The 15001-nt window shown below is 37.0% G+C and overlaps 2 protein-coding genes across 5 annotated transcripts; one reads left to right on the top strand and one right to left on the bottom strand.

Moving 5' to 3' along the window:
• The first annotated feature begins 39 nt into the window (after window positions 1–39).
• LOC120777992 (succinyl-CoA:3-ketoacid-coenzyme A transferase, mitochondrial) lies at window positions 40–5203 on the top strand. Its single transcript, XM_040109642.1, has 7 exons — window positions 40–187; window positions 2850–3042; window positions 3146–3319; window positions 3383–3595; window positions 3680–4257; window positions 4319–4489; window positions 4836–5203. Exons 1-7 carry the CDS (start codon window positions 122–124, stop codon window positions 4980–4982), a joined length of 1542 nt encoding a protein of 513 aa, XP_039965576.1. The 5' UTR covers window positions 40–121; the 3' UTR covers window positions 4983–5203.
• Window positions 5204–8166: 2963 nt separating this feature from the next.
• On the bottom strand, window positions 8167–15001 carry LOC120778016. Of its 4 annotated transcripts, none has more exons than XM_040109686.1 (4): window positions 14922–15001; window positions 14337–14458; window positions 9200–9508; window positions 8167–8793 (listed from the first exon to the last, which is right to left on the bottom strand). In XM_040109686.1, the coding sequence occupies exons 2-4, from the start codon at window positions 14352–14354 to the stop codon at window positions 8470–8472; spliced, it is 651 nt and encodes a 216-aa protein (XP_039965620.1). In that variant the 5' UTR covers window positions 14355–14458; window positions 14922–15001; the 3' UTR covers window positions 8167–8469. The 4 variants fall into 4 exon arrangements, with proteins under 4 accessions (XP_039965620.1, XP_039965617.1, XP_039965618.1 ...); XM_040109683.1 differs by having other exon boundaries at window positions 14607–14964; XM_040109684.1 differs by having other exon boundaries at window positions 14732–14964.

The following is a 15001-nucleotide window of genomic DNA, read 5'->3' as shown; positions in this document are numbered from 1 at the left end:
CATTCTGTGCAGAACATTTATTTAGCACTTTTGTCACGCTAGAATAGTCTTGTTTAGCACATACGACTGATTAGTAAGGTGTTCACCTGCTTGAAAGCCCTTAGTTAAGTATTAAAAAAAAATGTTGGTGAAACAGTTGCAAAAAGTGTTGTCAAACAACAACATTTATAGCCAAACTGCAATAAAGGTAATTTTTTTTGGCGAATGCCAGTGTTTTTTGTTGTAAAAATTAATAAGAAATAGATAAACAAATTATCATTTTAAATTTGCTAAATAAATACGTGTATTATGTATTAGAATGGTGCGTATGCCAAAATTATAAGCTGCTAATGTCAAAACAATGTGAACTTTTCGCCGTGAAGTGCAAAAATCAGCTGAGGCCCTATGCATACTTCTTGATCATCAGGTAGTTTCCTTTACAGTAGTTTATTGATTTTTTATTATAAACCCGTGAAGGTTTCAATTTAGAAATAATTACTTCTCAGTTTATACTAAAAAGAATTTTTCACCATAAAGTAATATGTACGCCAAAATTTTAATAACATCCAATGTGGATGTTCATGGGCATGTGTATGCCGCTCTCACTCTCTTAATTCGCTGGGGACAATCCGGTTGTTGTTTTTGCAGCGATCTAGTTATTTTTGTTTATGCGGCCGTCTTTTGTAAAAGAGATGTTTTTAAGAGAAATTAAAGCGCCAATATAAAGTTATTGTATTTATATGAAATATTTACATACAAATATGTATATATTGATATGAATTGATGTATATGCATATATGTATGTTTATGTGAATAAATACGCTTACTAACGATTGATTTGGTACACGTATATGTTCTCTTTCTATCATATTTAATTAAAAAATAAAATCGGGTATTTACAAAAAAGAAATACCTTTCTTTCAACAGTCTATGGCTATATCGGCATATAATTTGCATATAAATTAGCACTCAAGTAATCAGTAGAATTGTCGTTTGGGTTATATAACTAAGTGGATAGGTAAACATCATATTATCTTGAGCGTTAAGGAAAATAAAACGAGAAAAAACGTTAACTTCGGTTGCACCGAAACTTTAATACCCTTCACAAATACAAAAAATTCCACAAAAGATCGGCCAATTTGCATGGCAGCTATATGCTATAGTGGTCTGATCTTAACAATTTCAAAGGAGGTTGCGCCATTGAAAAGAAAAGTATTATCTTGTCAAATAAATACGTTTGTATGACAGCTACAGGGGTCCGATATTGGCGCTACCGGAAAAAAGTAGCTTCTTGGGGAGAAAAGGACCAATGCTAAATTTCAGGTCTCAAAAACTGTGGGACGGACAGACATGCATGGCTAAATCGAATCAGCTCGTCACGCTGATCATTTACATATATGTATGTACATAACATACTATAGAGACTTTATACGTTTCCTTCTAGGTGTTATAAACTTCGTGGCAAATACCCTGTTTTGGGTATAAAAATAACGTAAAAATACACACTATACATACGTAGATAATTCATAGATAAGTACATACACATGTTATATAAATCATCTAATTCAACTAATCTAATTATGATCATCATATTACCCAGCACGTCACAAGACCTGCGCAGGAGAAATGCATTTGCCGTTTTTTACGTAAATATCCCAATTTATTAATAAATTATAATGCGTTACAATTACATACATATATACATATGTACGGACCACTTTGCAGCCAGCAGATATTTATTGATAGAAACGAATATTTTTCCGCACTTAAAGTTGTGTAAATATAAATATCTCAATAAACAACCCACACTTATGACAATAAACTATAGAATATCCGTAATTACGTCAGATGTTAGCTGCACGCAATATTTGTAATCATTATGTTAAACATGTAATGCAGCATTAGAAGCTAGAATTTCCTGTTTCAAAATACTTGACGTGTTTGTTTACCTAGCGTTAGGTAGTCTGATTATATTTTATAATTACATATGTATTTAAAAAAAATTTTTTTTATAATTGAGTAGAGGTGTTTGTAATCTTGACTGAAGAGAAATCCAAAAGTATAGATAAACGAGTTGTTGTCGTAATGGTTATCCAGGTTCTGTTTGGGTAGCTACACGCAAGTCAGTTGTCATCAAATTCAACTATCTGAAGGCACAGGAAACGTGCTGTTTCGACGATGTTTGACCATAAGGGAAATGGTTTTAAATGCGTTGATTTCAAAGGGCATGCAAAAACGTGATTAAGAGTGATGCACAACATATGTACATACATACATATACATGTATTTGATATGTCGAGGTCTGTTATGAATTCTGACGTATGTACATATATTTGATATGGTCTGTTCTGAATAAGTAGTTTAAACTGCTACAGCATCCCAAAAAAAGTTGCACAAACCTCACTCTAGAGTCGCGAGGCAACTCAAGCTCTTCCTTTGCTATGGATGGTGTTTTCACGCCAAAGATGCCATTCACTGAAAGGCAGTCAGTGATTTTGCCGAGTCGACAGTTCTTGGCCGGATAAAAATCCGGGTCCGTTCCGGTTACGTAGACTCGACTATCGTGGGAACGGAGTTCCACTGTTCATAGCGTTTAGTGCATTTCTGAGGTCCGTTACGCCTGCTCGGTAAGGTCTGCAATGCCGTCAATGCAATGATGGAATGATCTCTTGAAAGTCCTAGGCTCCCAGAGCACCTCTACTTGGATCAGAGGTTAAAATCAACTTAAATCTTATCAGACCAACTTTCAAAGTTGTTATTAGATAAAGTAGCTACAATAATGTTTTTAATAACGTTATCTCGTTGGATTTAATCTTAAGCGTTTGATTTATAAGTTGATATCTTAGACATATTTGTTCTAATGCTTTCAGCTCATTGCCTGCTACTCCACCAAAGTTAAGACACATAAAATCTTCGAAAGTGCTGCTGCGGCAGTTGCGGATATACCGAATGGCTCTAAACTCTTATTCGGTGGATTCGGTGTATGTGGCATACCTGAAAAGTTGATTGATGCATTGCGGGATAAGGGTGTTAAGGATATAACTGCAGTTTCAAATAATGGAGGTTTGTACCGATTTACGATCAACTGTTGTTGTATGCTTTAAGTGTCTTCAAATTTGCTGTTGTGGCTGTTTAAACTGATAACTGCAAATTTCTCTTTATACAGGCGTCGAAGATTTTGGCATCGGTATACTTATTAAGAACAAGCAAATCAGTAAAATGATAGCTTCTTATGTAGGTGAGAATAAAGAACTGGTACGGCAATACCTCGCTGGTGATTTAGCCATTGACTTGACACCACAAGGCACAATTGCCGAAAAAATCAGAGCTGGTGGCGCGGGTAGGTGCACATGGGTTGAAATAAATACTTTAAATACGAATATTTATAACGAATTTTTCGCAGGTATTCCGGCATTTTTCACACCCACCGGTTACGGTACGCTCGTACAAAAAGGTGGCGCACCCATCAAGTATGGAAAGGATGGAAAGATTGCAGTTGCCAGTAAACCCAAACCCGTGCAGACCTTTAATGGCAAAGACTATGTGCTGGAAGAATCCATTTTCGGCGATTACGCGATTATAAAGGCGCACAAAGCTGATCCATATGGCAATTTAAGTGAGTACATGCCTATAATTATTAGTAAAATAAAAATTAAAAAGAAGTTAAAGTATATATTGAATATTTTGTTTATGATTTTAGTGTTCAACAAGTCCGCACGTAATTTCAATGCACCGATGAGCCGCGCGGCTAAGGTCACCATTGTTGAAGTTGAAGACATTGTGCCAGTTGGTGCACTAAATCCCGCTGAGGTACATATTCCCGGCATATATGTGGACCGTATTGTTAAGGGTAACAACTATAACAAGCGTGTGGAGCGTCTGCGTTTGCGTGATGATGGCGAATCTGCCAAATCGAGTCCGGGACAGGAGTTACGCGAACGCATTGCTAAGCGTGTAGCTTTGGAGTTCCGCGATGGCATGTACGTCAATTTGGGCATAGGCATGCCAGTGCTGTCCTCAAATTATATACCAAAAGGCATGAATGTCATGTTGCAATCCGAAAATGGTATATTAGGTTTGGGACCATTCCCAACCAAGGCACAAGTCGATCCCGATCTAATTAATGCTGGCAAGGAGAGTGTTACCGTTGTGCCTGGCGCGTCGTATTTCGGTTCCGATGACAGTTTTGCTATGATTCGTGGCGGTCATGTCGACATAACCATACTCGGTGCGATGGAAGTGTCGGCAACCGGTGATTTGGCCAATTGGATGATACCCGTGAGTAGTTAAGAAAGAAAAAATGCATATATGTTATAAAAATTGTCATATTCGCCAACAGGGCAAGCTTGTGAAGGGAATGGGTGGCGCTATGGATTTGGTAGCCGCTCCGGGCACCAAAGTCATTATCACAATGGAGCATAACGCCAAGGATGGTTCACCGAAAATTTTAGACAGATGCACATTACCTTTAACGGGCCAAGGCATAGTTGATCTGATTATTTCGGAGAAGGTTGGTTACACAAAAATTGGATTTTATATTAATTTTGTGCAATAATGATAGAAAACAAGATTGCGCTAACCAAATGCAAGAGACGTCATAGACTATGGAATGAAAAGGACATGATGGAAAAACGGTCAAATGGCTTGTAAATTGTAAAATTTAGCCTATGACGTCACCAGTGGAATTTTTTCTTGATCATATCTGTCACAGCCTAAACCGAAGCTAGTGTTATCACTAATTCTCTGATGATAATTAAAATTATTGCTATGGCGTCATCTGTATCTCTATCATTCTTGAATTTTGCCCACTTCCACTATATAAAAACCGTTATAATTTTATCATTTAATTTTTTTAGGCCGTTTTCACTGTAGAAAAAGGCGTTGGCTTGACTTTGACTGAAATTGCCGACGGTTACTCGGTGGAGGACCTGAGATCTTGCACAGGCGCGCAATTCGAAGTTTCGTCCGATCTTAAAAAGATGGCTCAAATCGATGAAAACTAGTGATTACTGTGTGCCTTACTGACCGTTCAATTGTTGTCGTGTATTTGTAAAATAACTGAATATTTTTGTAAGAATTCTGTTAAGTCAAAGAATTGTTGCTTTGTCAAAATAAGTAAACTTAAAAGTGATACGTCTGCATTTATTGTACTAAGTATATTGTATTTGGTATTTTACACGATGTTAAATAAAACGAAAATATATTTTTTTACCACCATTCGCAATGTAAGCTGTTCGCAGAGAAGTGATAATTTCAAAAGAAATCCCGTTAGGTATTTTAAAATTAAAATTTCGCGGGTTTGGGAAGTAAAATTGCCAAATTTTCGTTTTATATTCATATACATACGTACATGCTTCAAAGTACAATAGTTTTTCAGCTGTATTCATTGCTTTTGGTACTTTGTCCTTAGCAGACGTTAAGGTTATAAGATTAGGCGTGTTTTTCTGAGATTGGCGATTTTCGTTTGTTAAAAGCTCACCCTTTGATGCTTGTTCGTGATTGTCAAAAACGGTACCGTAGCCTCTATATTCGTCGGATATCTACTGGAAAAATTGGTGCTCGGAAAGGGCAAGGTCTGGGCTATAAGGCGGGTGAGGTAATACTTCCCAGCCGATGCTTTTCAAATAGTTTTCATCCGGTTTTGTAACATGAGACCGAGCATTGTCACAATGGAAATTTATTGCCCCGTGTCTAGTTGCAAATTCCGGGCGCTTATCGGCAGTCGCTTATTTCAATTTGATGATTTGTTGTCGGTAGCGTGTCCAGTTAATGTTATCACCGGGTTTTAAAAGCTCATAATACAAAACACCCCTTTGATTTCACCAAATATAGAGTATTACCCTCGTAATGGATATTCCTTACCGATACAAATAATTCCGATATCGTAGAACCGGCAGTTTTGGGAGTTGCTCCTCATGGATATTCCGTTTTGCCGTTGATTTGGCAGGTTGCCCCGGTTCACAGCTGTTTTTTATACTCTTGCAAACTGCTGCTACAGAGAGAGATAGACATAGGGTTATGTATATATAAAAGTTGAAAGCCGTGGGACTGTCTGTCTGTCCATCCGTCCGTGTAAGCTGTATTTTGATGAAACTCGGTACGAGGATTCTTTAGTACCAAAAAATTTCGAGTTCGTAGATGGGTGTAATCGGACCACTGTCACGCTCACAAGACGCCATTAACCGGAAACCTATACATAAAGTACCATAACTAAGCACTAAATTAAGATATAAAACTGTAATTTGGCACAGGGGATCGCAGTAGCACCTGTGGGGAAAAAATTTGGGTAAGTGGGCGTGATCCAGCCCTCTAGTTTAAGGTACATATCTCCTAAACCACTTAAGCCACAACAACCAAATTTGCTGAGTGCAAATCTTATAAGAACTTCTACCAACAGTGTAAAAATGGATGAAATCGAAGGATAACCCCGCTCACTCCCCATATACCAGTACTGCTCAAAACTTCTAAAAGCGCAATAAATCAATAACTAAATACATCAGAATTATAAAATTTGACCTTCGAAATGATAAGAAAAGGCTTTAAGGGAGCTGGTGTGAAAATTGGACGATAGTCGTGGCAACGCCCACTTTTTGAGGAAATCTCTGGGTGCAACAGACCGATTTCGTCTAAATTTAGTATGTGGCATTCATATAACGGTATAAAACTTTGCACTAATAATTCCTTTAAAGTATGCCACCTTGTGACCAAAAATTGCTCAAAGCAAAACAAAACCGTTAAAGACTCTTGGTACCAAATATGTGGACGCTGGTACCTATAGTTGATCTTTTACCGAAAATATTGGTTAATGTATAGGATATATAGTAATTGAAATTATGAGAGAATTCTTTTCAGACAATAGTAACTCTGTGTATTAAAAATTTGTTGGATCGGGGCAATACTTCTCTGAGTACCTATATACCTCATACAAGGTGCTTTTCCAAGTAAACAGGACTTAAAAAAAACAGAACAAATGGTTTTTTTCGGAGAAATCAATTTATTTTATTCAAAATAGTCTGCTTCTGCTTCAATACAGCTTTTTCTTGGTCCAAAAGCATGTCGAACGAGTGTTTTAACTCGTTGGACGGTATGACCGCCAGTATGCCGGTGTAAGCCTTTTGAATGGCCTCTACGTCTGCATAACCCTTTCCTTTCATGAGCAAATGCATTTTTCCGAAAAGGAAGAATTCGTACGGTGCCATTCAGGTGAATAAGGAGAGTGGTTAATGGTTAAAATGTGATCTTTGGTCAAATAATCGGTCCTACGAATGTTGTATTCTGAGCAATTTTTGGTCGTCAGTCAATTTGTGCGGAACAAACCGTGCAACCGTGCACACACCTTTCGTAAGCCTAAAGGTTCGATCAAAATGTGATAAATCGATATTTTGGAGATGTTCAATTCCATTTCCACGAATTTCAATGATGATTCCGGCTGATTTTTGATGAATTCCCGCACAGTTTCGTTGGAATTTCCGGTGATCACGGATTTTGATTGGCTCACATGTTGATCGTTATTTATGTCCTCACGACCTCTTTGAAAACGTTGAAACCACTCGTGCACTCTGCTATGGGATAGGCAATCATCGCCATAAACCTGTTTCGACATATAGATGGCGCGACCAGGGGGCGCTAGATTCAAAAAGTCCTATTTACTTTGGAAAACACCTTGTATAAAGATTTTCGAACTTCCGGATGACTTTATACTCAATGAAATTTATAGAACGTGTTTTACTCATAACAATGTATCTTTGTGCCTAAAGTGGATAAAATTGGGTGAATAGGTTTTCGAACATCCGGCTTACTTTACTTCATATGATTGATGATTGTATGTGAGGTACCTTAATGAGTCTCAAGGAACATTCTTTTAGTATGTAATGATAATGGTTAATAGATAAAATCGGGTCGGTATTATCCCAAATTACACGTACTACGTATCATGATTTTCTTTTTCTATCAAATCTTATGTCGAATTTGTCGGTCAGTGTATGAGTTATATTGAGTATATGTATTATATATATAAAATTTCTTAGATTCCGACCCTCTGATTGACGTTTTGCAACTTAAGGTATTTCCCTGCCTTTGATTCTTGCAAGTTGCAAGAGTATAAAATGTTCGGTTACACCAGAACTTATCTCTGCCTTACTTTTTTTTTTATTTTGTTAAATTAAATATTTAATGCGCTATGATGCATTAGTTCATATGAAATTATCAATTTATTTATTAAAATTTAATAGTATAAATAATACAAATATATTGCGATGTGGCAAGTAAATTGCTCTCAGAAAGCATTTATGTAGCTCTCAAAGAGTATTGATATCTCTAATCAATATTTACTACTTGTTTTGTAAGACAATTATGTGGTGCAATTTGAACCACTTTAACGCAAATTCTGATCGCAGGATGCCGTTAAGTAAACTTAAGACTTCAACGACTTTCGGAAAGCATTTTACTTGCAACATCAAATTGCAACGTAATGCGCAATGAATTTACATTTTAGCTTATAACTTTGCTCATATCTTTGAGAGTTTTCGATTGTCTAGCCGCTTGCAACACCTGTTTGTTCAACGCTTGGAAAATTTCGATCTTCTTCATTTCGTTTTCCCTGCGACAGACCGTACAAAATTGTGACGTCACCAAATGTAGTGGACTGCGAAAATAATATATTTTACTAATGTTCAAAGAGTTTTTCTTGTGCGCCCAACAATGTAGAATCGACTCGCACAGTAGCATTATAAAGAACAAGCCAAGGGAGCAGCAAAACAAGGTCGGTATAAGAAATAATTGATAAGTCTGGTTTTGATAGCCCAAAATGATATCCTGCAGGGGAGTGTGTATGCTTTAATATTTATTTTATTTTTTGTTTTACTCTTATATTGTGACAAAAAAGCAACCGGAAATTGTAACTAAATTCTCCGGGAGAATGATATTTCAAAAAAATGTAATTTGCTAAGTTGGCAGGACTGTCCCTAATTACTATGCCAAATATGAACGTCGATCGAAGAGATAAAACCAAATTCGCTGAACGAGCTGAAGGCCATCCCAAAAAGTGCTTATGAAAAGTGTTTCGAAGACTGAAAAAATCGTTCGCATAAGTGTAATACATCTGGTGGAGATTATTTTGAAGGCGACAAAATGAATATTGATGAATAATTAAATATTGTGCGTTTTTTACAATTTCCGGGTACTTTTTTGTCACAATGTATTGCTGTTAAATTTAACATACATTCCTCACACCGTCCATTTTGATGAAATCCTCTTTTTTATAAAGCCGCGGGGACTTCTCTTCTCCTTCACCATCCATCGGTGTGGTGGCCGCTGGTGGGCTGCCGGCATTGTAAAGGTTCTGCGCCTCCGTTTCTTTCTCATTAGGGTCACAAAGAAACTTCTTTGGTATTTGAAAATTATTATGCTTGACATAGCGCACCTTTACTTTCGTTCCGTTTAAGGGCTCACCAGTTTCCAAGTCCAAAACTTGTTGCCTTACATTGGACAAATCACGGTGGATGTAATGGAGTTCACCCGTCTCCGAGTTCTATAAATAATAGACAGAGATAAATTATAAGTAAGTGGAAGTATTGAAGCAGAATTATTTTCGTATATTAAGTGGTTACATGGGTTTACGGGCTTAAAAAAATCGATTTTTTTGTTGTCTTATTAAATTCCACAACACCTCTAGCATATTGTCCAAATTTTCAAGTTGACTGGAGTAATAGTTTCGGATACAGTCTTGAGAACTTGTGCGCTCGACGCTAGCTAGGCTAAGTGCGCCGTCTTCAAACGCGTTTTTCTCAAAGCTGTGTTTTTGAAGTCGGTTGGCAAGATTTCTCGAGAATTACTCAACCGATCTTCATGAAATTTTACACAGGTCTTTGAGATACAATTCTTAAACACTTAGATGAAGGATTTTTTTCGACTATTTGAAAAAAAAAATATCGCGAAATTTTTTACTGATTTGTCTGTGAGGAGGTAGCTCTCTACCTTCACTGAAGTTCGGTAATATCTGAACTGAGTTGAGAATGAAGCTTTATGATGGCTTAAGCGACTGCATATGCTAATTTGAAGATCTCTATGTTCATTCCGACCTCGTATGACGTCTTTATAGTATCAAAAACTCAGAAGAAACATTCACAAAAAAATTAAAAAAAAAACTTTTTGAACTAGAGTATCTGGAATTCGACGTAACGCTAAGTATCTTTCAATATTATGAGTTTTACAGGTAAATGAAAACCAAAAAAAAAGTTATTATGAGATATGTTTTCATATACTTAGCAGTCATCAAGGTGAATAGTTAGTTATAAATAAATTTAATAGATAAGTACCTTTAATTTATTGAATAAGAATGTTTGATTTGGTGTCGTAATCACTCAACAATCATACATGAATCTCAGAGAACAACGAAAATGAGGAGTGCAACATACATATGTATATCTCTCTCTCTTTAGAACTTCTATAATAACTTGATTACATGTAACTACAAAATATTGATATTTGGGCACAAGTGCGTCGATTATTCTGGGTGTATGGTGTGGTAAGGTTCTTTTACATTTAAATTATCTCGGAAACGAATTTTCAAGCATCGAATGAGTTTCTGTCGCAAAAAAAACTGTTTATAAACCCTGAAAGATGCTCGGAGATTGCTTGGGTGCTAGGTGCTTGTTTGGTTAGTAACATGAAATAAGAGTAGTACTCTTCAGAGGAGTATATTGAGTTCAATAACATCAATTTGAAAATTTGCACACGACCTTTCCGCTCCAAGAGGCTGCTTACTTGCCGGAACGACCGATATTAAAACCACAAAAACTTGTTCTCCTTTGGAAAATAATATTATTTGACGACATATTTGCACATATTTAGCATGGATTATTCTTCAAAGCAACAATACAATCTGCAAAGGTTTTTGATCGATGAAATTTTGGAGTTTCAATTAAATCGGTTTGAGTATGTTCTTCAAGGCAATGAATCAACGAATGAGAGAGTTAATTTGAATTGCGATATCCTTGATTTAGTTATAGATCAGTTCGTGTTTAGCTGAAGAGTCCTTAAATCTACAACTAAACGCTGCTTTGATCGATGAATTGTCGGAGTAAAGATAGTTTTCTTATAGAACTTCACTGGAGTTTCCCTTTAATTTAGCCACGGATCACGTGGGCGTAGGGGAAGAAGTCTGCCAAACAAAATTTGTATGTACATATAGTACTTTAGAATTTCCGACAATAAAGATCGCTAAGATCACTCAAACTTTTTGAGCTCAAAATATACACTTCTTCCGACGATTCTCTACTGTGTATGCTAGAAAAATTCAAAATGATGTTTAGAACTTCATCAATAGTCGCTTTAAGCATGTGGTTTGAGCGAGTGTCTAACAGTCTGAGGCCCTTAGGCTCAAGCAAGTATGATAGAAATAGTTTCTATCATCCCTGGGTTCAAGACTTTTCCAAAAAAAATTAGTATCACCGTTTATTTCTGACATAAAAAAGCTTCTCTTCAGCATCAGCTGTTTGGGTTGAATATCTACATTTCTAGCATATCAAAAGAAAGCTCACTACTTGAATTGTGGGAGAAAAAACCTGGAAACATTGTTGCAGAGCATCAGCCCCCTGAGAACGAACTCCGGGCCAGGGAGGAATTGTCTGCTAGGGGGAGCTCTCTCTTTCATGCCGGAAATTCTGAAACCATTTCGTGGCGTTCGCTAATTTATCGCAATTTACCGCTTTACCAATGCTTTCCTCATTATCGCTAGCCTATCAGCAACGCCCGTCTAAACTTTTTGAACTAGCTTATCTGGAATTTCGTACAAGGCTTAGTGAGCTGTAGTATAGCTATCTATCAATATTATGAGTTTAATAGGTAAACAAGAACCAAATGTTATTCTGAGATATGTTTTCATATACATATTCAATAGTCACCAAAGTTTTCAGATATTTTGAGCACATTTAATAGATAAGTTCCGCCTAAAAGTATCTATAATTTATTTCTAGATAAGAATGTTTCATTTGGTGTCGTAATCACTCGGCAGATATCACACATGGAGTGTTTCTCAGAGTACAACAAAGGCGAAGAGGCGTACATATGTACGTAGCCAATGGTAGAAACAAACCTTCAGTATCTATGCGCTGATAATTTTTAAAATATTTTGATGACTTGGATATTGCAAACCTTTTCGATAGTTTGAGAAATGTGAGACACCACAAATGTTTGTGATAGCGGCACTTTCCTTATTGTGGTAAGCAATAAGTTAAACATACACACATTTTGCCTGCGACCTTCTTTAGGCGCAGTGGCACAAATTGAGGATTTTTCTGTGCAATTTTAATATTTTATGTTATTTATTATAAATGTGGGTATGGCAAATTTTTCAATGTATTTATATTAGAGATTGTTTCTAGAGACATGGGTATAGCAGCACTAATTCTGAACCAGACATAATTAGAATTTCGAAAGGCGAAAATTCTTTCAACCCACAAATTGCGTTCAAATCTGTAGAAGTGAGAATCAGACGGAAAGAGTCAAAACTATGGCGCTAAAGCTCCAACTGGAGAAAACACGAAGTTCCCATAGCGCCAAAGTGAACAAATTCGTTACGAAATTACTTAGCATATGTTACCTTAACGACAAATTAAGCACAAATCAGATCTTCTCGTCACACTCAGCCAATTGGCACGAGTTTTGAGCGCCATACTCACAATAAAGTGTACAAAACTTTAGTCAAAACCGAGGCTGACTGATGTTCATAAGACAAAGTGGTTGAAACTTGCCCGAAGATGCATGGCTTGGACTGAGGAATGGCGTAATCTTAGTTTTTTGGATGAAAAATAATGTAATTTGGACGACCCGGACAGCTGCTATTTGCACGATCTAAGCAAACATGCAGCGGAATTTCGGAGTAGGAACTGTAATGGCTTGGGCAGCTTTTACGTAGTTTGGAGCATCGTCAATTTGCTTTATTACAACGAAAATGAACAAACTCGGAAATCTATACAGAGCTCTATTCTCTACTGCATTTTCTTGAAAAATTCAAAATTGTATTTAAAACTTCATCAAAGTCGCTTTAGCCATGCAGTTTGATCGATTGACTGCCAAGTTGAGGAGGCTCTTAGGTTCAAGTAAGTATGAAAGAAATAGTTTTTACAATCCTTGGGTTAAGATATTGTCCCAAAAACTTTGGAAGAGGCAGAAAAAAGTTTATTCAAACGTCGTTTGTCCTACGACAGCTAAGGTTAAAGCTTACAGCGCTTTTCTGACATGAGAAAACATCTCTTTCGCATCAGCTGTTTGTTTTGAATCACTTCATTTCTTACAAAAGAATGCTTACTATTTATTTTAGAAACAGCTTGGCGAAGCATCTGCCAGCGTAAAAACTGCTCTCTATACAAATATCTAATTGGTTTCGCATGAGCTAATCGCTAAGCGTTTAGCATGAAACCGGTTCTCAGAGTTTTAAAATTCAGCGTCTTCTTTTAAGAGCTTACAGGGTTTGTCCGGAAAGTAATAGGACTGGTTTTCTTCCGCCGCGACTGTACTTTGGAGCGTGCGCGCACCGACTGTCGTTCGTTAGCTAGGAACGTCCTCTACCTGGTCTGTTGTCTCCGAGTACCTGGAGAGTCAGGACAAACATTTTCGTTGGGACGTGTTTCTGAGAGTGGTGCAACCCGAAAATGCAACGTTCGTTAGAGCGGAGGCTCGCGATTAAATTCTGTGTGAAACTTAGTAAACCTGCCACAGAGACGTTTGATATGATCAAGCCGGCTTACCGAGATGTTGCTTTAGCAAGAAGTGGTGTTTTTCGGTGGCACCAGGCCTTTTTGGAGAGCCGGGAAGAGGTCGCTAATGAATGAGCAAATCTAAAATGAAAACGATGCTCATTGTCCCGCCTTTCTTGGGAACAGCTACCTAACCAAGGCCGGCATCCTAACGCTTCCGGAGCCGCACTAGCAAGCATTTTGAGACGACAGAGGGGATCCAAGCAGCAGGCACTTCGACTCTCAAGGCTATTCCGGTGAATGCCATCCGTGACGCCTTTAATGCCGCAGAATGACGCAGAAGGAGCCTATTTTGAAAGTTTTTAAAGAATTGTAACGATTGGTTCAATAAATTTTTTTAAATCGCCTCATTCTTATTACTTTCCGGACAAACCCTGTACTTGTCACCGCTATTTGAATCATAGCATATTTGTGAGTATTTCTTTTTATAGCTTTTAAAATTCGGCTAAAATGTTCAGTTTTAAATGCGGGGGTTTCCAATAGCAGCAATGTGTCTCACAGGTCGTTTCACATCTTGCGCCGATGTTTGCTATGTATAATTTATTTTAAGCGAATTGTGTAAATAAATGCCTGTAGACACGTCTCAAAATGTCACTTTACCTGTATGGAGTAGACCATTTTCACCGTCTTATCGCTTTTTCGTTTTTTTTGTTTTTGCGTGTTGATTATTTTTTTAGATTTTTGATATCGTCACCACAGGCCGTGCCTCTTTGCCGTTTCACCTGTTAATTGTACAATACAAATAACTATTTGTATAATTTAACTCGAATAAATGGCTCATAATTTTGTCTGATAAGTTAAAAATATATATTTTATTCATATATTATATATAAGAAACAAACACACAACAATTCTGCATATTTAAATTACATTTTGCAAGCACGCACGCACATATATATCAGATATGCATCAGATATATACTAGTTATATACCAGTTATATATATACATATATTTATAATATATATCTGATTTCTTTAGAATTAATTTTGCGCACAAATAACACACGATACAGCGGCGTGTAGAGCAACAGACAGACTACTAGCGGCGCCGCAATCTTCTCTTTGGCTTTACCCAAACGACATTGTTATTTTCTATCTTTCGAAAGCTACTCTTTCTCCATTTGTTGAAAAGCGCAAATTGCAGAAAATTTTTTTAAATATAAACAAATGTATGCGGATATGTACGTGTCTGATATCACCGGATTCCCGTTCGCTACTGAGGAACTGTACTGCCGCTGCGTTACTGTGGTGGAGTTCGCTTTTCG

The sequence above is a fragment of the Bactrocera tryoni genome, chromosome 5 (assembly GCF_016617805.1).
Source record: "Bactrocera tryoni isolate S06 chromosome 5, CSIRO_BtryS06_freeze2, whole genome shotgun sequence".
Taxonomy (NCBI): domain Eukaryota; kingdom Metazoa; phylum Arthropoda; class Insecta; order Diptera; family Tephritidae; genus Bactrocera; species Bactrocera tryoni.
The sequence above is the reverse complement of the archived record's forward strand: the minus strand, read 5'-3'. Positions and strand labels throughout refer to the sequence as shown.

Coding starts and splice junctions, on each gene's coding strand:
- LOC120777992 (XM_040109642.1), top strand. CDS start 122: ATGTTGGTGAAACAGTTGCAAAAAGTGTTGTCAAACAACAACATTTAT. Junction 188..2,849: donor ATAGCCAAACTGCAATAAAG/GTAATTTTTTTT, acceptor TAATGCTTTCAG/CTCATTGCCTGCTACTCCAC. Junction 4,258..4,318: donor TGGCCAATTGGATGATACCC/GTGAGTAGTTAA, acceptor ATTCGCCAACAG/GGCAAGCTTGTGAAGGGAAT.
- LOC120778016 (XM_040109686.1), bottom strand. Junction 8,794..9,199: donor AAATGGACGGTGTGAGGAAT/GTATGTTAAATT, acceptor ACTCCCCTGCAG/GATATCATTTTGGGCTATCA.